General features: G+C 35.4%; 3 protein-coding genes across 3 annotated transcripts; 2 read left to right on the plus strand and 1 right to left on the minus strand.

Annotated features, from left to right (window-relative positions):
* On the plus strand, positions 1–2,049 carry LOC128166598 (josephin-2-like). The gene is made up of 3 exons (XM_052831873.1): positions 1–449; positions 860–985; positions 1,501–2,049. Exons 1-3 carry the CDS (start codon positions 286–288, stop codon positions 1,886–1,888), a joined length of 678 nt encoding a protein of 225 aa, XP_052687833.1. The 5' UTR covers positions 1–285; the 3' UTR covers positions 1,889–2,049.
* A 918-nt stretch (positions 2,050–2,967) lies between these two features.
* On the minus strand, positions 2,968–16,637 carry LOC128166113 (sorting nexin-29-like). Its single transcript, XM_052831057.1, has 21 exons — positions 16,514–16,637; positions 16,088–16,152; positions 15,841–15,893; positions 15,369–15,446; positions 15,198–15,274; positions 12,831–13,005; positions 12,199–12,269; positions 11,888–12,061; positions 11,300–11,651; positions 9,753–9,850; positions 9,394–9,487; positions 9,118–9,182; positions 8,951–9,014; positions 8,114–8,242; positions 7,816–7,898; positions 7,408–7,514; positions 7,088–7,204; positions 6,531–6,671; positions 5,609–5,749; positions 5,129–5,268; positions 2,968–4,493 (listed from the first exon to the last, which is right to left on the minus strand). Exons 1-21 carry the CDS (start codon positions 16,518–16,520, stop codon positions 4,373–4,375), a joined length of 2,352 nt encoding a protein of 783 aa, XP_052687017.1. The 5' UTR covers positions 16,521–16,637; the 3' UTR covers positions 2,968–4,372.
* Positions 16,638–16,756: 119 nt separating this feature from the next.
* Positions 16,757–20,626, plus strand: LOC128166114 (60S ribosomal protein L10-like). The gene is made up of 5 exons (XM_052831058.1): positions 16,757–16,856; positions 16,957–17,015; positions 17,265–17,511; positions 18,056–18,218; positions 20,417–20,626. Exons 1-5 carry the CDS (start codon positions 16,834–16,836, stop codon positions 20,570–20,572), a joined length of 648 nt encoding a protein of 215 aa, XP_052687018.1. The 5' UTR covers positions 16,757–16,833; the 3' UTR covers positions 20,573–20,626.
* Positions 20,627–21,623: the final 997 nt, after the last annotated feature.

The following is a 21,623-nucleotide window of genomic DNA, read 5'->3' on the forward strand; positions in this document are numbered from 1 at the left end:
CGTACCTGAATTTTTTTTTTCTGAAAAAAAAAAAAACACCAAATAAAAACATACAAGGTACTTCATTTCAACTAATTTATATCTGACTTTGGATATATTTCGACTTATATGCATTCATAAGTACACAACCTCATAAATCGTTCAACGAACTGGGTGGTCATATTCCGAAGCTAATGGAACAAAGTGAAACTAGAACCGGTAACTTTAAAGTTGGTGATTAGATTGAGAAGAATGTGAACAACAGTCGATTACGGATATTGTCGCTCGGTGCTGCCGAGTGGTGTTATGGGAGTGAACTACTCGTGCAGGAAAGATATGACGGAAAATAAGGAAATTGGGGTTTACCACGAGAGGCAGGTGAAGGAGTTATGTGCCCTTCACGCATTAAACAATCTATTCCAGGACCAAAAGGCCTTCTGTAAAAAGGATTTGGATGACATCTGTATCAGGTACTGCTAGTTAAAGCATGGCAGTGCTTGGCTGCAGGTCTGTAGCAACCAGAAAAATATGGTTGACGTGCTATAGGCATTTGATGAACACTGTTGAAACATGTTCTATGCAATGATTTGTATCAGTATGCCAATTTACAACTTTAGCTTCATTTTACTCTAATATGAAGTCATTTCAGGAAGGTATACATGTATATAGCACTAACTTATAAAGGGTATAGACACTGTTAAGGTAAATGTTTTATTTGGGATACTGTGGCCAATTGTGCTTGATTGATACTTAAGTGAATATGCATTGTGACCAATGTTCAGTAATTGAATACAATAACTTGAATTTATATCTCTGATTTTAGATTGTCTCTAAAATCAGAAATTGCATATAATAACTTGGGTATTATCTCTGATTTTAGATTGTCTCCAGATCATTTCATTAACCCTCACCGCAGCTTATTGGGACTGGGAAATTATGATGTCAATGTTTTAATGGCAGCTGTCCAAACCAAGAGTTGTGAAACCATATGGTTTGATAAAAGAAAGTGAGTATGATCAGTATCAGTTTTAAGCTTTTAGGTGTAAGATCTGACAACATTATATTGGTTTAGTTTTGTTTTAAACCAGACAAACGGACAGACAGACAGACAGCATTGGTTTTTCAAATTGTAAACATTAACAGCTGAGGCTATATAAACATGTCATTAGTAGGAAATTTATTGTTTTATTGGTTTTAAGGAGACAGTTGAAACTGATATTAAACAAGTGAAACTACCGTACATTCATGGAAAAAATTGTGTAATGTTTAGAAAATATTGATATTGAGTAATAAGAATTGAAAGTGCTACTAAGGAGGGAAAGGAGGGGTTTGGTCAACAAGATGAAAACAGTATTTTATTTCCAATTAAGTACATATTAAAAACCAATAAGGTTGCATAATTGAAAAAGGATAGTGGTCAAACATGAGTTACATATACCAGTAAATTTAAATGCAAGAAATTTTTAATAATTTACCATAAATCTTAGTTCACAGTTGCTCAATTATATCACTTTTTTATAGGAACATAAAATGCCTTCTGCCTGAAAATATCCAGGGATTCATTCTCAACACACCTTCAGAGTATAAATGGGGTTTACTGCACTTTCCTTTCAAGAGGAAACACTGGATTGCGATTCGTAGGATTAAAGGCATTTATTATAATTTAGACTCGAAACTGGACTCCCCAGAATCCATTGGGGATGAGGAGTCCCTGTTTTTGTTTTTACAAAAAGAGCTGGAGAATGGGGAAAAAGAACTGTTGATTGTGGTCAGTCAGGAGGTGGAACAGGCAGGAACCTGGAGGAGGAACAGCGACGCCTCGGGGAATCTGTCGACCAGCAGCGATCAGCACAGTGCGAACGAAACAGCTACCTCAAACGCTAACCTACAGCCTCTGGACGATCTCTAAGGACAGCTTGTGTTTATTGTCTTAGAAATTTTGATACCTTTTTTGTTACTTGTTTAGTGGATTTTACTTTATAGCCAATACTTTATTGTTGTTGTCAATATCAAATATTACATGGGATATTCCACTGAATGGCCAACAAGGAATAAACATGGATACTCATTCGCGATTCTTCACTTTCTTCTATTTAAGCCAAATTCTGCAGAGAAACAGGTTAATTACAACCAATTTTGGCTCCCAGGTACCATGGTTAGACAATTCTTTCGAGTTCTATTTTGGTTTATTGAATAGCAGAGGATTTTTTGTAGTTGTAGTGTTTAACCCCCTTAATATTTTTTCAGATTTTTAAATCTTCAAAATAAGTCTGTAGCTACGCAATTCAACAGATGTTTTAAGTACAGTCAAACCTCGTAATCTCGAACTAGATGGAACTGGTTAAAACATCGAGATATCAAAGTATTCGAGATATCAAGGGTAAAATACTTTAAGTGTTTGGGACTTAAAATTCACCTTGACATATCCATTGTATTCGAGATATCGGGTGTTTGAGAAAAAAATGCACTGTCCTATTATTGCATACAAAATGACATGTAGGACTTCATATTTATTGCTTTTATATCTTTTGGCAACATTTTTGGCCAGATTTGAGCAGAAACAAGCCAGTTCAAGAATTGTTTACATTCTTATCCTCAAATGTACAAGAATGCTGCACATCCCCCTTAATGAACATTACATTTTGCAGTATCATCTGGAAGTACTGATAAAAAAGAAATCAATAACATTATATGTTTGAAATTCATGAGACCAATTCCAAAATACTAACAATTGCAAAAAGTAATGTTTTAGAATCAAAGTTCCAAATGTTTCTGCAGAAAAAAGTGGTAAATTCTGTATGAATGATAAACTCAAATAGGTTAGAACTTCAGTATATATATCAACTCTTTCCTAGAACTTAACACTTCTGAATCAAACATCACATTTTTCCCCTGAATCAGCAAATTAGGCTCCCAAGTGAGAAGATGACAGGTACGACATTTTAGACTTCACAATTCCTTATGTTGAACAGTGAGGACAAACATCAATGTCTTTGACTTCATTTTATTATATCTTATGACAACGAGTTTGGCTGCAAAATCATAATGAGTAATTGTAAACTTGATTTAATTTTTCTGGTGGCTTTTAATATCAACTTGAAATTTCTTACAATGGAAACATTATTTCTTAGCAATTACATTTACATTCCATTTATATTCCACCAATAACCATGCCATTAAATCAATATACAGAATACAAGACCAGTAAAGTTCACACTGGAAAAACCATGAGAATCGTGAAAACTGAAAGTTTGGCACTAAATAATTAAACTATGTAGTGTGCTATCTTATTTTTCCTTTTAATGTGCACTTGTAAAAGAAAAAGTAAATTTACATGCATGTACATGTATATACAAAACCATTCATTTAAGCTGACAATGGCTTCATTCATACACAAGATTGTACTTCAAAATAAAGCATGGATTGAGAGACATACTGTACAACCGTACAGCCGTCTTCTGTAAAAGTCACAACATGTCTCACAATTTCCTACATTTACAATTAAAACATAGCAGGTAGATGATCCCAGTCACCTAAGAAATTGACTAAAAATTAACACAATATATGCCAAACTTGACAACAGAATGTACGATCGTGATTCTTTACACAAAGGTATATATTGCACTCTCCCTCTCTTGATCAGGGCCTTGCCTTGTAAAATGTCTGATAAGTTTGTCTTGCAGAGTAATTATCTCTAAATTTGTAAATATATATCTATTCAATCAAATATCTTCAGTTCATTTCTTATAAAAATTACATGCATGTAAACAATGTCCCATGCCTTTGAATGAGATCTTGTTTCTTACTACCGATATTTACTGGTAAAAAGAAACCACCTCTGTGTTTACTTTTGGTATTTTTAAAATATCATAAAACACAGCTACAGGTTGTTCTGATGAAGAATCTGTAAATATTTACATTATTTTCTTCAAAATTGATGCAGTTAAACTTTACCCTCAATGATGGTGGATCTTTTCACATAAACCAGTAAAACTTATAATTACACATTTTAAATAGAATAAGAATAAAGAAGTTCCCAAAAATGTTTGATACAGTAATCTATACAGAAGCTTAATCTCATTTTTATCGAGATAAAAATATTGCATAAAAAGGTAAAAACAGTGAAATATTTCAAAGAATGACTGTAAAGGAGGCAAATAAAACATTTTCTCACAGATGAAATACACATTTCTTTCTATCCTGATTAAAAATACAATATGAATTGACATCAACCTTCTTCAATAGCTTATACAAAAAAAATAAAACAATAAATAACAACAAATGTGGCTTCACACATATTCATGCCTTTACATTCCCTGGCTTAACAATCCTTGATACCCTGCAACCATATACATGTAAGGTATGTAACAACCAATCACAGGAAGTCATGTGATCATAGCCCCTCATACTGAGGCTGCGGCAGACTTGACTGGTTCCCTGGACTGGTGGACAGAGAGGAAGATGAAGCCGTTTTCTTGACTTTCTTGGAGTCTGCTTTCTCTGCAGTTTTATCACTGAATCGTAGAAAAAGATACAATACCAGAATTAATTTCTCATAGTGTGTTGATAAAGATCTAAGAGGTGAATTATGATAACTTGTGGTATCATTTAAACTGTAAAAGTAACCCTTATTACTCTCTTTCAACAAGATGATACCAAAGCTACCTTAATGACGGACTCCAGTTTAATTACAAGTGTTTTATTTAGATATCAAAAGAGTACCACTTAAACAAATTCCAAAGTAAAGCTATTAAAACTTCACTCTCTGTATAACAGTATTCATGTACAAAACAAACTAGGTTTATTAATTGACGGAAAATTGGCTTTCACTTAGTTCATCATTCATACACATGTAATAAAAGTAAGCCTTATTACTCTATATCACATGGATAATACCAATATAATCTACCCGATAAATAAAGGACTCCAATTTGATTGCATGTATTTCATTTAAATAACAATTAAAAGAAAATCTATCGAAAAAAATTAATAAATTGCAAAGAAAAACTCATTTTTATTTGAATTATGATTCTCCTAATGGCTATATTAATATTTTTAACAAGGCAATCATACATCTTATTAAACTTGATCTAATATATAATCCAGAAAGTAAACTAGGTTAAGAAGGAGACAGATAATTGGTTTTCACCTGAAGAAAGGTAGTCGCTGTATGAAGCTATCCTTGCTGATGGTGGTGTCTTGTGACTTATCATTGTCCAGGACGTGGTTGATCACCAGGCGGAGATATGTCTGAAATACACGGCGGCGGTTCTCCACAACCTTAGCGTCCTGGAAAATTAAAATAGACTAACATGTAAATTCAAATAAACAATACCTGCTATTAGAAAAATATCAATAAACTGCATATTAAAATACTGAGGCTTCATCAATAATTCTGGACACAATTTCCATGGAATTAATAAAAAGAAAATTGGTATTCAATGGATATTGGTGAAACCACAAAAATTAATTAACTTATTTTTTATGAAATTATCAATGAATTTGAATTTAAAGTCACTTATTCAATTTTCAATAATTTTTAGTGTAATTTATGATGAAATTAAGTCTGATGTTGTCAATGGAAAACAAAACTACAATACACAATATAATGCATCAAAGGACTTATTACCTTCTTCCCAAAATTCTTCTTTGGAGGAAATTCAAATTTGCCAATTTTGGGATATATCTTTTTTAGCTGGTTGTGGACTTGATGAAACTGGCTGAATCTTTTGTAAACATTCCATTCTTCATCTTTGATTCTTACATATATCTGAAATATAGTTTGAGTGAAATTATTAGCCATAAACAATGTTATGCACAAGAGAGTGATTCATCCGTCATGTAATGCCCCATATAAGAGTGCATTATCAGCCATGTGATGCTCAAAACTAGCATGCATAACAGCCATGACCAATTTATTGCCCTGAACAAGACTGGGTTATCATGCACTACTTAAAGCCATAAAGTGAGTCATTTTTTAGCCAGAAGCAATTTAATGCCCTAAACAATAGTAATCTTAATATCATGAGCTTAACAATACACAGACTAAACTGTTATCTGCCATAAGTTTCCACTGTAATTGGCAGTGAAATTTAAAATGCCCTGATCTGCCATTTACTGTGGAATCATTAGAATTCGAGGTGGCTCAATGTTCGTGGTATTTTGTTGGTAGCCCTCCCCCACTAATTTAAACCCTCAATGAAAACAATTTAAGAAAGAGTTATCTTTGTTACTGAAACAGTAACCGACGCATCCACGGAATTACATCCCCTCGAATGAACAAAGAATTCACAATCCATGAAAATTGGCCCCCATGAATTTAAATGATTCCACTGTAATGCCCAAGACAAAAATGAGATGTCAATAATATCAGGTTTTATGTCCCCTGCTCGGGTGAGTTATCAGCATAAGAAATGTAAGGACGACAGTGAATATTCAGCAATTTAACGTCCTTACAAGGAGTGAGTTATAATGAGATTTATAAAGCCTATGACTGGAGCAATTTATCCACGATGAGTTCCCCATGTGACTGGAGGGCAGTGGAGGCATACCTGATAGACATGATGGGCGTCTGAGGCCGCCCCCTGGAGGAAGGCAGCAGGGATCCAAACATTGACCAGGGTACGGACTGGGAGGTGCTGCTCAGATTCTGGGGGCATCTCTTCACCTGCATACAGCAAGTCCTGGGGGAGCTTACAGAAAGAAGAAAACATTGAATCAATTATAGAAGTGTCACACATTTCATTCTTCTAGTGAAAATAATACTATGAAACTTCATTGCATCATTTGTATTATATTTTCATTTGCAAGGGTTTTTCTTGTACAGTATGAACCTAATCAAAAGCAAAATGTTAATTTCTGTGTGACCTTTCTAAAGGGTCAAGAGGTAGTCTTGAAATGATGTGTCAATTGATTTTTTACGCAACAACATCATAATGAGCAAAGCATTGTATGAGAATACACACAAACATACAATATTCTACAGATGGCCAGAAGTACAACTTAAATTGTGGGCCCTCCAAATGCTTAGATATTACCAATCCCCAGAGATACATCTAATCAATTACTGGTCCCTATACAGATACAAGACTTGGAGGTGTACAATTACCGGTCCCCTCAGGTCCACTAGCTCCCCCTGGAGGCGACGGATGAAGCCTTCCTTGGAGTTGAGCTGTCTGTGCAGCATCTCATTGAACTCCATTAGCTCACCGTGCATCTCTGCTACCTGAGTACAATAGGAAATGATTCCAGTGAACATTTCATGCATTCAAAATAAAACATCCTCAAACAAATATTTGATATTCATGTATGGTAAAGGCAACTATACTGCACGATGAAAAAGGAATCTCATTGGCTTCCATTATGCACTTTTATAAATCTATTTATTCTTTAAAGTAATTTTTTAATACTTGTATCCTAATTTCTGACCTGAATAAGTTTCTTTTCGTACTCTGACGCCTCGTGACTGTAGTCTACTGTAGACTTGGCGGGAGGAATGGAGGGCTGGGGCTCCTCAAGGTGAATTCCTAAACTCTCTGTAAACAAGTGGACAGACATCAGTATAAGACTTACTGCATAAGTATGTGCAAAGCTACCTCAATAACCATTGCACTGAGCTGATGAGAAAGTTACCTTGACAGGTAATACAGAAAGCCTGACTTACTTTAAGAAACACAAGCATAATCTGCATGACCGTCCACTTTGAACGTTATTTGAGATACAAAATATATCAGTTCCTTAATAATTTTAGAACTTTCATCAGACAACCAATGAGTTCTGACTATGAGAAGTCAGGTCGAGTAGGTGTTACTGTACTGAAAGACAACAGCAACCTACCATCAACCTGTGACCCCTCAGCTCTTAACATCTGTACAGCATTCACATATCTCCTCAACTGGTGCTTCAATAACTCATTCTCTCTGCAAAGAAAAATAATACAATTTTAACATCATTGACTTGCCATCTATCATGATTTCTGTTTATACAGTACCTATTCTAAACTTTAATAAGACAAGATCTGCAAATCATTAATTTAAATATACAAGTGGAAAATAATCACAATTAGAGTGGGTCCTCACTTTTGAAAAATGGTATTAATCCTACTCCTTTTTTAGTTTGTCAATATATTACTTACTTTTGGAGTGTCTGGTATTTAGCCTGCTCTTTTTCATGTTTGGCGGTGAACGTCTGCTTCATCTCCTCCATCTCCGCTCTCAACAAGGATGACGTCTCCATCTCCTGCTGCAGCATGGCCTGTATATTCCTGTTGTGTACACAGTGAATCAAAACTTTACTTGTGAGTTATTGGTACAAATACATTTATTATACTTTCATGTTAAATACTGAAATCTGATTGGTTTAGACGCAGTTGATAATCCGTTCTATTACCCTCAGTGTTAGCAACACACTTAGCAACGGGTAACACAACGAATTGTTACATGCGCGTAAATTATGCACGTACGGTTTGTTGTGAAATTCACGTCATTTCTATATAAAAGCAGTAAAAAAATCTCTAAAATTAAGACATTCAGTATAATGAAATAAATAGTGCCTGTTTGGGAGGATAACAGTTGAAATTGACACCCCTCAAAAACCATTGTCAACCTCCGCTTCGCGTCGGTTGACAATGATTTTCTCGGGGTGTCAATTTCAACTATTACCCTCCCAAACAGGCACTATTTATATAGTAGCACAGGGAGTGTGTATTCTTGGTCTTTATACAGTAAATCTGAAGGTAACTGATTCAATTACAGCCAGTAAATGCAGCACATTAAAGGTACCAGACTTCACAGAGTTGAAGGTTTAAGACCTCACAGAGTTGGAGGTTTAAGACCTCACAGAGTTGAAGGTACCAGGCTTCAGAGTTGAAGGTACCATACTTCACAGAGTTGAAGGTACCATACTTCACAGACTTGAAGATAAGAGACTTCACAGAGCAATTAAAGATAACAGACTTTACAGAGCCTCTTACTTGTTTTGCTCCTCCACTTCATCTTTGCGGACCATCATGGCTACCACCGCCTTCTTCAACTCTTCTGTAAAACATTCCAGCATATCATCATGTACAATGTATATAAAGTTCAAAACATCATGCCAATTACAATACATGTACCAGTGCCATGAAGGCAATGTATTTACCGTTTGACATACTCTCCTTCTGAATGACCTCATCTATGTTGACCCCGTCTCCTGCTGTCCTGAAACTAGAACAAGTCCCCAGTCACTGACCAACTATCACCACAGAAAGCAAATTATTCATTATTTATTTTCATTGTTTACGACATTCAAATTCAAAATATTTGAAATGAAGCCAACACAAATTATATGGTCTGCATATTCATTTTATAAGGATTAGTGTTTAGACGCAGATTTGTTAAAAAATTCTCTGTAACAGACAGGCTTGTTGACTTGTACCTAGAGTTAGTTCCCTTTTGGGCCATGTCCAGTGCTAGTGCCGCTGATTCAATGTCGAAGCCATTAAACCTGGGAAAACTCCCCACAGAGTCCACTGATAATCAAGAATAAAAGCATGCAAATTATAGAAATTATTAGAAATTTGGAAACCGCACAAAATGAATACTCTAACTCTAATATTATATTTAATTGATGTAATTTATTTTTCACAAATGATGAAAATGTTTGTATGAATTAAACAAAAAAATAAACATGACATTTAGTAAAGATAAAAACAAGTCAGGTATTTTTACTGTACTATTATTTGTTAAGTGAAATCTGAACACCTTGTACAATGGCTGCACAGCCTCATCACCTACCTGATGTACTGAGTGAGTCGCTGGACGCGCCCCTCACAACACTGGATATGATTGGCTGACCCTCCTTAGATAAAGGAACCAATACCTGAGCAGGCTCACTGTCAGATACAAGAAACATGTTATAATCCCCAAAAATATTTAAATGCTGTAATTAACAGAAGTTAAAATCAAAATGGACGAATAGTGTAATTACTATGGGGCGCCGTTTTAATATTTTTGAGGTATTTTCTGATATCAGAAAATGATTTTTTGATATCAAGAATTCGAATTTCTGATATCAGGAAATGATTTTTTGATATCAGAAAATCGATTTTTTGATATCAGAAAATGGATCGTATTTTCTGATATCAAAAAATCGATTTTCTGATATCAAAAAATCATTTTCTGATATCAGAAATTCGATTTTTTGATATCAGAAAATGATTTTTTGATATCAGAAATTGAAACTGATTTTTTGATATCAAGAATTATATTTTCTGATATCAGAAATTCAAAGAAAATGGCGAATAAATTTCACCTATTTAATGAATACTCCCTTGACCCAAAATTAAATTGCCGAACAACAGAGCCAGATTTGCATTTAAATATTTGTTGTCTTTTCTTTATCTCAATGTAAAATTTAATAAGTGTTCTTGATAATTCTGGCCTTATGTATTGAAAGCGCTAACTGTACGCCTGTATAACTCTTTATATTATGGGAGGCCATCATTTTTCAATATTCACAGCAAATCGCGAAGAAAGCAGTGTTGATCATTGTATATGTGGCAAAACTTGCCAGAATGAAACCAGGTTTAAAATAACGCATTCATTATTATTCTTAAGAGACATCTACAGGCTTGAAACCCATTTTCTTACAAATTACAAAAGTTGCATTACAGGGAGCATTCATTAAGTTGATAGTAATTTTATGTAAGTCTTATTTTCTGATATCAAAAAATAGATTTTCTGATATCAGAAAATGTAAATGATTTTTTGATATCAAAAAATGATTTTCTGATATCAAGAATTCGATTTTTTTTTTATCAAAAAATGATTTTCTGATATCAAGAATTCAATTTTTTTATATCAAAAAATGATTTTCTGATATCAAGAATTCAATTTTTTTATATCAAAAAATGATTTTCTGATATCAAGAATTCAATTTTTTGATATAAAAAAATCAACTTTAATTCTTGATATCAAAAAATGTATTTTGTGATATCAGAAAATCATTTTTTGATATCAAGAATTCGAATTTGTGATATCAAAAAATGATTTTCTGATATCACAAAATACATTTTTTGATATCAAGAATTAATTTTTGATATCAAGAATTATTTTTTGATATCAAAAATTCGAATTAATGATATCAAATATTTATTTTTTGATATCAGAAAATACCTCAAAAATATTAAAACGGCGCCTCATAATTACCAGTTACAGTCAAAATTAATTAAAAAAAATATCTATATAATTAAAATGGAAGAATAGCTTGAGTGATTGATAACAGCCTTTTCAATATTTCAAAAGTAGTATGATTAAACAAAGGAAGCTGGCAGCCTTTATACCTGAGGTCAAGGTCAGTGGAGCTGAGGGAGTGAACACTGGGCGGTCTGTCGTATGATGTCTGGGAGTTTATGCTCGCCTCTCGCTGGAGCATCCTATTTACAGACAAGTGAGTCCCCGAGTCACTACTACCATTGTCATTAATTCGTACTGCACTAATCTGCGAGACCAGTTCACTCGTCTCATCAATAGTTTTTCCCATTGATTTCTGGGATAGCTCAGATGACCCTACCATGACCTTTGAACTTTGCTCTGATTGGTCAGGGTCTGCACTGAATGTACCAGAATCGTCCTCATCAAAACTAACAATGTGGGCATTCTTCTTCTTTTTCTTCTTCTCTTTCTTTTTTATTTCTACAAAATATTTGCAATATCATACATTTGTGAAAGATCATACATGTACATATATAAATTCAAAATGATGAAAATATTACACTTACCCAAGAGTTCATGCAAAGATTTGGATAAATCTTCATGATTGAATATGGCAACACCATTGTTTTTAACGTATATCTTAAAGAAAATAACCCAACCCTCTTTCCCATTATCAAAAATATCTATTCATTTTAATATCGTTTTTGTACATTTACCTGTGAGAGAAGCACTAGTTTCCTCCCCTGCTATCACAGGGCGGGGCTCGTTAGCTATTTTATCCAGGACTGGTCTGGAGGAAACTGGAATGTTGACATTACTGGAGGCCGATTTCTTCACAGCATTCAGGTCAGGGTTATCTACGTTAATTGCGAACAGGATGGAGCCCAGTCCTACAAAACAGAAATAAAGTATCCAGAGTACACCTTCAGTGTTTGGCTTCATTACTAAAGAAATCTAACCATTTCTGTAAGTTCATGTCTGTACAACTTCTCTTTCCTTCATTATATCTTCCTTAAAAGGAACTCACCAGCGGCCATCATTGGCATCATGCTACTCCTTTCCTGATCTCTCATGAAGGCCCAGCTCTCGTAAAATTGACTGTCAACAACAAACAAGATACATTTTATCTCATATACATTTATTTCATTCACTATCAAAATCCTATTGACCTGTTTGTTTTAACTGAACAATGTCGCATTACTGTGGTTTCATCAATATTCGTTGAATACCAATTTTCGTGGATTTCGTTGTTAAGTTGATCCACAAAATTCAATATCATTGAAGTGCAATTTCTATTAAGATTTTGTATTGATAGGGTCATTGGCCTCGAATTTACGTATCCTTGAAACTGTGATTTTCTCTTTATCCACGAAAATTGATACCCTTGAATATCAGTGAAACCACATTAAGTCCCAAACACATTGCACATTTTTTCTACACATTATATATATTATCTACTACATGTATTCATAGTTATAGTCTTAATTTTGTAGTCAGAGGTATAATATTACATCATGCTAAATAAAGTTTTCAACCACATTTGAAATGATTATAAACAAGGTTGAAACAGTACACTTCTCACTCTAAGATTAGCCCCTACAATACTGCAATGAAATGAGTCGCTATTGAACTCTTTATTGTAAATGAAACAGGCTTTACTTGAGGAGTTCTTCATTTTCCAGAATCATGTGCATGTTCCTCTCCAGTGAGTGTTCATTGAGGGCCGACCTGAGCCATGCTCGCCCTCGCCCTGAGTCTGTGTTAATATGCTTGAGCGTGTAAAACCGGTCCTGTTCATGCTTGGTCAAATTCTCCTTGACATACTGCCAGAAAACTACAAACAGGAGAGTTGGACAATCATTATTAACCATTCAAATGAGTGTGTTCCTGTTTCTGTGGGTATTAAAAGAGATCTAAAGCTATTAAATTTTAGGTAAATCGTTAAATATAAACTCTTCTGTTAATGCTATGTCAATCACAAAGTCATACAGAGTAAAATGCTAACTACAGAGTTATGTACAATAACCAGTCTGCAGAAGGTTTATAGCAGTGGACATCCAGGGGACTGAACACACTGAACTGTCCTCCTGCACATACAACAGTTACACACTGTAAACTGTCCTCCTGCACATACAACAATTACACACTGAACAGTCCTCCTGCACATACAACAGTTACACACTGAACAGTCCTCCTGCACATACAACAATTACACACTGAACAGTCCTCCTGCACATACAACAGTTACACACTGAACTGTCCTCCTGCACATACAACAGTTACACACTGAACAGTCCCCCTGCACAAACAACAGTTACACACTGAAATGTCCTCCTGCACATACAACAGTTACACACTGAACAGTCCTCCTGCACATACAACAGTTACACACTGAACAGTCCTCCTGCACATACAACAGTTACACACTGAACTGTCCTCCTGCACATACAACAGTTACACACTGAACAGTCCTCCTGCACATACAACAATTACACACTGAACAGTCCTCCTGCACATACAACAGTTACACACTGAACAGTCCCCCTGCACATACAACAGTTACACACTGAACAGTCCTCCTGCACATACAACAGTTACACACTGAACAGTCCTCCTGCACATACAACAGTTACACACTGAAATGTCCTCCTGCACATACAACAGTTACACGCTGTAAACTGTCTACTGCACATACAACAGTTACACACTGAACTGTCCTCTTGCACATACAACAGTTACACACTGAACAGTCCTCCTGCACATACAACAGTTACACACTGAACTGTCCTCCTGCACATACAACAGTTACACACTGAACTGTCCTCCTGCACATACAACAATTACACACTGAACAGTCCTCCTACACATACAACAGTTACACACTGAACTGTCCCCCTGCACATACAACAGTTACACACTGAACAGTCCTCCTGCACATACAACAATTACACACTGAACAGTCCTCCTGCACATACAACAGTTACACACTGAACTGTCCTCCTGCACATACAACAGTTACACACTGAACAGTCCCCCTGCACAAACAACAGTTACACACTGAAATGTCCTCCTGCACATACAACAGTTACACACTGAACAGTCCTCCTGCACATACAACAGTTACACACTGAACAGTCCTCCTGCACATACAACAGTTACACACTGAACTGTCCTCCTGCACATACAACAGTTACACACTGAACAGTCCTCCTGCACATACAACAATTACACACTGAACAGTCCTCCTGCACATACAACAGTTACACACTGAACAGTCCCCCTGCACATACAACAGTTACACACTGAACAGTCCTCCTGCACATACAACAGTTACACACTGAACAGTCCTCCTGCACATACAACAGTTACACACTGAAATGTCCTCCTGCACATACAACAGTTACACGCTGTAAACTGTCTACTGCACATACAACAGTTACACACTGAACTGTCCTCTTGCACATACAACAGTTACACACTGAACAGTCCTCCTGCACATACAACAGTTACACACTGAACTGTCCTCCTGCACATACAACAGTTACACACTGAACTGTCCTCCTGCACATACAACAATTACACACTGAACAGTCCTCCTACACATACAACAGTTACACACTGAACTGTCCCCCTGCACATACAACAGTTACACACTGAACTGTCCTCCTGCACATACAACAGTTACACACTGAACAGTCCTCCTGCACATACAACAATTACACACTGAACAGTCCTCCTGCACATACAACAGTTACACACTGAACAGTCCCCCTGCACATACAACAGTTACACACTGAACAGTCCCCCTGCACATACAACAGTTACACACTGAAATGTCCTCCTGCACATACAACAGTTACATACTGAACAGTCCTCCTGCACATACAACAGTTACACACTGAACAGTCCTCCTGCACATACAACAGTTACACACTGAACTGTCCTCCTGCACATACAACAGTTACACACTGTAAACTGTCTACTGCTTTCATTATAGAAAGTGAGAGAGTCCTCAGCCGTGATTACCTGGGTCTGCTTCCTTACTGGTGATGTCTGTGATGATGTCTGTCACTTTGTTTAGACCAGGAAGATTAGAGACCTGCCTGCAAAATACAGTTTAAATTAATGCAAAGTTTACTTGGTCTCCAGTTAAAAAGAGCTTTTTTAAAAAAACTGCTTTAGGTAGAGCTTTCTTACTTCAGGGCCAGAAGAGCCTTGTTTTGTTTCATTCCATGCTGAAGAGCCACCTCCCACGCAGCACACAGACAGGAAACTCTGAAACAGTCAAGCCAGAATTGTTAGCTTTTCATTTGTAAAAGGTTTCATCATCTTCATTAAGAGTACTGAGTTTAATTCTATATTGCACTTTGTTTTTATTGTAATGACATGGTTTATTTGTCATCATTATCTTGTATTCATTGCAATAAATAGTTTCATCTCAGGTTTTTTCCTAAAGTTAGTTTTTGTTGTGTATATATGAGTTTATTTCAACATATTAATGCTTTTCTGCAATGATGCAGTGCAATGTCTGTGGAATGCCATTTCATGGTGTCATTTAGATTTTTTAAGTATTAACAACATATGGCCAGTTCATAAGGTTTTATATCAGTACAAATTGACCAATAATTATAAAAATTGTATATTAATGCTGTATGTTAAACTGATTTACCTGCTGTCTGCATCTGCTGCTAGCTCTGTCCGGCCACCAAAACGAACTTGACACTGAAAAAAAAATCATTATCTCTTGAGTAATAACACTGCACAAATATCTTAATCTGTTAAAAACATTTTATTGTGTGATAATGGGATGTGTTATGTATAGAAGTACATGTAATATGCAAACAATGAAACCTTAGGAGCTAGTGAGATATTCAGACTTAATTGGTTAGAATTCTTTAATTAATTGACAGATCTACCTGTTTAACAGAGTCGAGAAGCCTTGTAAGAATGGATTGTTTCTCAGCCGAGTGTCCATCATCACCTACAATGAGACGAACACCAACTCATCATATCCATTATCCACTGACAGCCAATATCTTAGTTATTGAGGAATATTCTGCTCTACATTACTTTCAAAAAGAAAATAATCTAAAATCGTAATACCTGCGTAATATACTAAATGCAACAACTCTAATAATAAACGTTTTGTATCATTTCATAGATCAGAAGGATAAACATTGAAATACCAAAAAACAACATGCAAATAGACCCTCTACAGTCAGCTGATAAACAATGTAAACAAAACATTTTAAATTGCGGCAAGCCTGTAGATCTAAAACATGAAATTATGGCGCCTTTTTGTGGCGCGTGAATGTTAAAGTTATCATTAGTTGTATAATTACCATTCATTTTCCCTTTTATTCATTTTAGTTGACCTTCTTCTGCTCAATCATGATGAACCTTGTTTCCAGTGGGATGTTCTGCTACTAGAATTCTCTCCCTTGATTGATCACATGATTTGCAGAAAACTTCCGGTCTCTCTCTCTTTCCGGTAGGTTAGTATACACATGATGGACGTGAAAACATCGTCCGTTTATGATCTTTTAAATCCTAAGCAATCATACCACAAATGAAGTTTATATATGATTCATTAAATTAATAAATCTTTCTTGTAACTGTTTGAATAATTATTAAGTTGTTTTTTTTGTAATTTTAGTTCAAAATGGGGCGCCGACCAGCTCGGTGGTGAGTGACTTGCTTACATGTTAAACGAATGGATAAATACACATTTCTGATGCCTATCTCTGTGGTTTTATTTGTAACATGTATTAATTGAACCTTTCAGTTACCGATATTGTAAGAACAAACCATATCCCAAGTCCAGATTTTGTCGTGGTGTCCCAGGTAAGCAAAATTGGAAGACGTATTATTGAAGGGGGGGGGGGGGGGGGTTGGGTTGGGTGTTATGTTTTTGTGTATCGTACTGTAATGTTACTAGTCAAATACGAGATATGTACAAGTGAAATTAAAATATATATTGAATCACGAGTCTTATAACAATGATAACATGGAAAATAAAGAAGGTTGCTATGAACTTTGCAGCATGTCACTTGATGTACAGATGTAGAGTACATTTTGTGAATTATTTTGTAGATCCTAAGATCCGTATCTTTGATCTTGGGAGGAAGAAGGCCAGGGTAGATGAATTTTCTCTGTGTGTGCATCTAGTTTCTGATGAGTATGAACAGTTGTCATCTGAAGCGTTAGAGGCTGGCCGTATCTGTGCCAACAAATACTTGGTCAAGAACTGTGGTAAAGACGCTTTCCACATGCGGATACGAGTGCACCCCTTCCATGTCATCAGAATCAACAAGATGTTGTCGTGTGCCGGAGCCGATAGGTATATATATTTTGATAGTTGTGGACTTTAAAGGAAATGATCATTGTGGTAATTGAAATAAGATATTTGTTGAAATCAAATTTTTTTTCACATTTGTTAAGATGAAATGTTTTTCAAACTAATATGCATCATTGCATATAAACAAGAATCTTAGAATAGAATTTGTACAAATGTATCTTTTTCTTAAACAAATACTGATAATTTGTATGTTTACAATTATGTGCATTTCAATTTTGCATGTTGGTGGCAATGATTCCCCGAGTGTTGTACATCAATCTTCTGTCACTGTGTTTTACTGACTTCTAGTACAGCTAGTGATATTTGTTGTCATGCATGAAATGTAGACAGTACCCTACTCAGTCACGTCTCCATGTCTTGCTTGAGTCTCAGATACTGTAATACCATGTGCTGTGTTAGCTTTTTTCAAGGCATGTAACATTGTGTATTGAACCGGTCAACCACAGCTACAGTTTCTCTACATAGATCTGTTGATATACCCCATATTATGTAGCCTTGTTGTTTACCACACCTGTTTGTTTTGTAGGCTTCAGACAGGAATGAGAGGAGCTTTTGGTAAGCCACAAGGAACCGTTGCTCGCGTACACATTGGACAGCCCATCATGTCCGTCCGTGCCCGTGAGAACCACCAGGCATCAGTGGTGGAAGCTCTCCGTAGAGCCAAGTTCAAGTTCCCGGGACGTCAGAAGGTACCAATGATTGCCTAGTTTATAAATATTATGTCCTGTTTATTATGTCTGCCTCAAGCATCGAACACAGTACCAGCTCCATCAGGCATTGCTTGTAGGCCTGGTGGCGTTTCATTACTGTAAAATCAAACTCTGTCTGTTCCTAGTCTTAATCTCTCCTGCCTTGGGGTGATTGAGCAGTGAATCAGCCAACACCTCATTTCATTAGAATTTTACTCCCAAGATTTCTTGTAATATATTGGAAGTGATTTGTTGAAATATATATCAGCATATAAAGAATAAATTTTGCAGTAGATATATATTATAGGGAATTTACATTGATTTTAATAAATGTAGAAGCAATAGGCTTGGCAGGAATTTACTTCATGGTGTCCATGTGTTTGAGGCATACTTTTTAAGTTATCATTAATACTTACAATATTATCAAATGATATTTTCTGCAGATAAGTTATTATATAGAACCCATTCATGTTTGATTCGTTGGTAATTCATTGCTATAAAATTTGGGAGCACATTTTCAGCATACCTTATGTGGCTGCATTTGACAGAAATTAGCACATATTTATAATGATAATTTTTTAAAGAGGTTCAGCCATTTTACTAAATGAAATATCTCTTATGCCAGGTCTTGAAAACACTGGGATATGAAATAGGTTGGTCACATTCTGTTAGGACTGTCTCCCCTTTTTCTAAGTATATAAAAAAATCTGTTTGCGAAAGACCTGTTGTATGAAGACTTGGTATACATAAACAAACAGTTCTAGCTCCCCTAGATGCATTATGTATCTAGGTGGCGTTCCCTAAACTGTAAAATGAAACTGTAAGACTCGCTATGTTGTGTCTTTATTTTTTAGAGATGTGATACAATGATGTTACAACAATTCATCACAAGAATAACATTTTTATAAGGAATGTCCATCTTGGGTCATGAATCTGATAGTTTTTAATATAATGATGTCACTTGCAGCAAGGACAAATTTTTATTTTAAAAAAAAAAATGCAACCCAGTGATTGTATTTGTTGAAACAGTTCTAGCTCCCCTAGATACATCATGTAACTGGGTGGCGTTCCCTAAACTGTAAAATGAAACTGTAAGACTCGCTATTTGTGTCTTTATTTTTTAGAGATATGATACAATGATCTTGCTACATCATAAACTTCAGAGTTATTAGTAATCATACATCTGTTAATTTGTAAAACTTAATTGCTGTGATTGTATTTGTTGTAACAGTTCTAGCTCCCCTAGATGCATTATGTATCTGGGTGGCGTTCCCTAAACTGTAAAAGTAAACTGTAAGACTCGCTATGTTGTGTCTCTTCTTATAGAGACATGATACAATGATCTTACTACATCACACAATATTTTTAAGGTCAGACACAGCCCATCTTCCATTATTTTCTATTTTTTCCCTATCTCCGCAATGTGAAGATTTCCCCTATGTAATTTCAAAATTATATTCATTTTATATGATGCGAATATTTTTCTACTTGGATTCATTGTTCCAATTGAAAATATATACTATGACTTTATTAATAAGCATATTAATTGCATTTTGCATGCATTTTAAAGAAAATTCTAAATATTCATACTCCAAAAATAACCTGGTTATGCACCCAAATTTTTGAAACAAATTGAGAGACTGAGAAAAAAACTTACGAGATATCCATGGGTTCAAATATGAAGTTGACAAAGGTGGTATCAATGTTTAATTTCTGCTAAAGCTTGTTCGTAATGACAGTGGTAGATGTTTTGGCATGTACTTTACAAACTGTATGATTTACTTAGAACAACCATGACTTTTAATTAAAAGGTTTAGGTGTAATACAAGATTGAAGTTCAAGATACTGAATTTAGAAATAGATAAAAAAAAATACTTGTATATGCAACATGCATCTAATTTTCTAAACACAGCACATTCTCCATTAAAAGGCATATCATTTTGGTGGTGCTCCCTTTTCTGTGATATTGAATATCAAACTGTTTGATTGATAAACAGGACTTGCAGGTTTCATGACAGTGAATTTAGGTTTTATGACAGTGAATTTAATCTACAATGTTTCTTCTATGTACAAGTCTGAATTGGGAACAAATTACACACATTGTGATTGGCAGGGGGAAAAAATAGCTGTTGTGATTGGCTGAAGAGAAAGATGATGATTATAAATGTTTTGACTACTAAATTGTGTTTGAATTTCAGATCCACATTTCCAAGAAGTGGGGCTTCACGAAGTGGGAGAAACCGCAGTATGAGGAGATGCGCGCGGACGGTCGTCTGATCCCAGACGGAGTTACCGTACAGTACAAACCCAATAAGGGGCCCCTCAAGGCCTGGATGGACAGACAGAGGGTCTAACCTATTTATTGTGATCTGGACGATAGAAAGAATAAAACAACACTTGGGCCTTCTTTTGCTTGTTTTGTGATTTTTTAAGTGTAACGAAATAATCTCTGCAAAACAAAAATACTTTGGTTAATCTTCAAATATTATATATATTAAATATAAAAGATGGATGTAAAAGTCATTTATAGTGGTATGGGACACTTCCATGTTGTGATGTATTATTTATCGAATAATAAAATCGAGCATATTTTTATAGTTTTCCCCAATGTTGCCAACAGCATAGCTGAGAGGGTTCATTATGAACATTAAGGTCAGAAGTACGAATCTGGGGATTTTAAATTTTTTTCCTTTCCAAAAAATTTTTCACATTTTTTGGATAAATATAGCAAAATTTGACAATTCTAAACCTGAAAGTATATTAATTGTAATGTATTTTAATTTAGATGTCCCATACCACGTAAATATTCTGGATGTGGGGAAGTACACATCTCCTTTTGGAATCCACTGGTCAACATACCGGTATATTTAGACTAATATCTCTCAAATAATTTCAGTGTATTGTAGGGGTGCTCTCCCCTTGTGTGTATCGCACAAAAGATTCAAAAATGTGCATCTCAATTGAGCATCCTACGTACGGTATATCTCGGACATGCTCATGAAGTACTATCTTTTTGGAGTATACAACTCGCCACATGTATAGATACACAAGAGCTACATTAGATACATAGATACATTACTGGTATGCTCCCTCATAAATCTCTGAAAGGATTCTGCTCGGCTCGATAGTTGGACCGACTCCTTCACTGAATCAAGCAGAGCTGAGTCATTGCCGAGATAAGTGTGCTTCTTTACATGCATTACTTAAGGTGGTTTGTGACACTTCCATGTTGTGACGTATTGTTTATCGAAATAATAAAATGAAGTCCAATTATATAAGGAGTTTCTTTCCCAATATTGTCACCTAACAGCGTAGCGCAGAGGGTTTACTACGAATCTATGTCATGAGTTTGAATCCCGCTGTTTTACAATTCTTATCTTTCCAAATATATTTAAAAGCTATTTT

This window comes from Crassostrea angulata, chromosome 10 (assembly GCF_025612915.1).
Source record: "Crassostrea angulata isolate pt1a10 chromosome 10, ASM2561291v2, whole genome shotgun sequence".
Classification (NCBI taxonomy): Eukaryota; Metazoa; Mollusca; class Bivalvia; order Ostreida; family Ostreidae; genus Magallana; species Magallana angulata.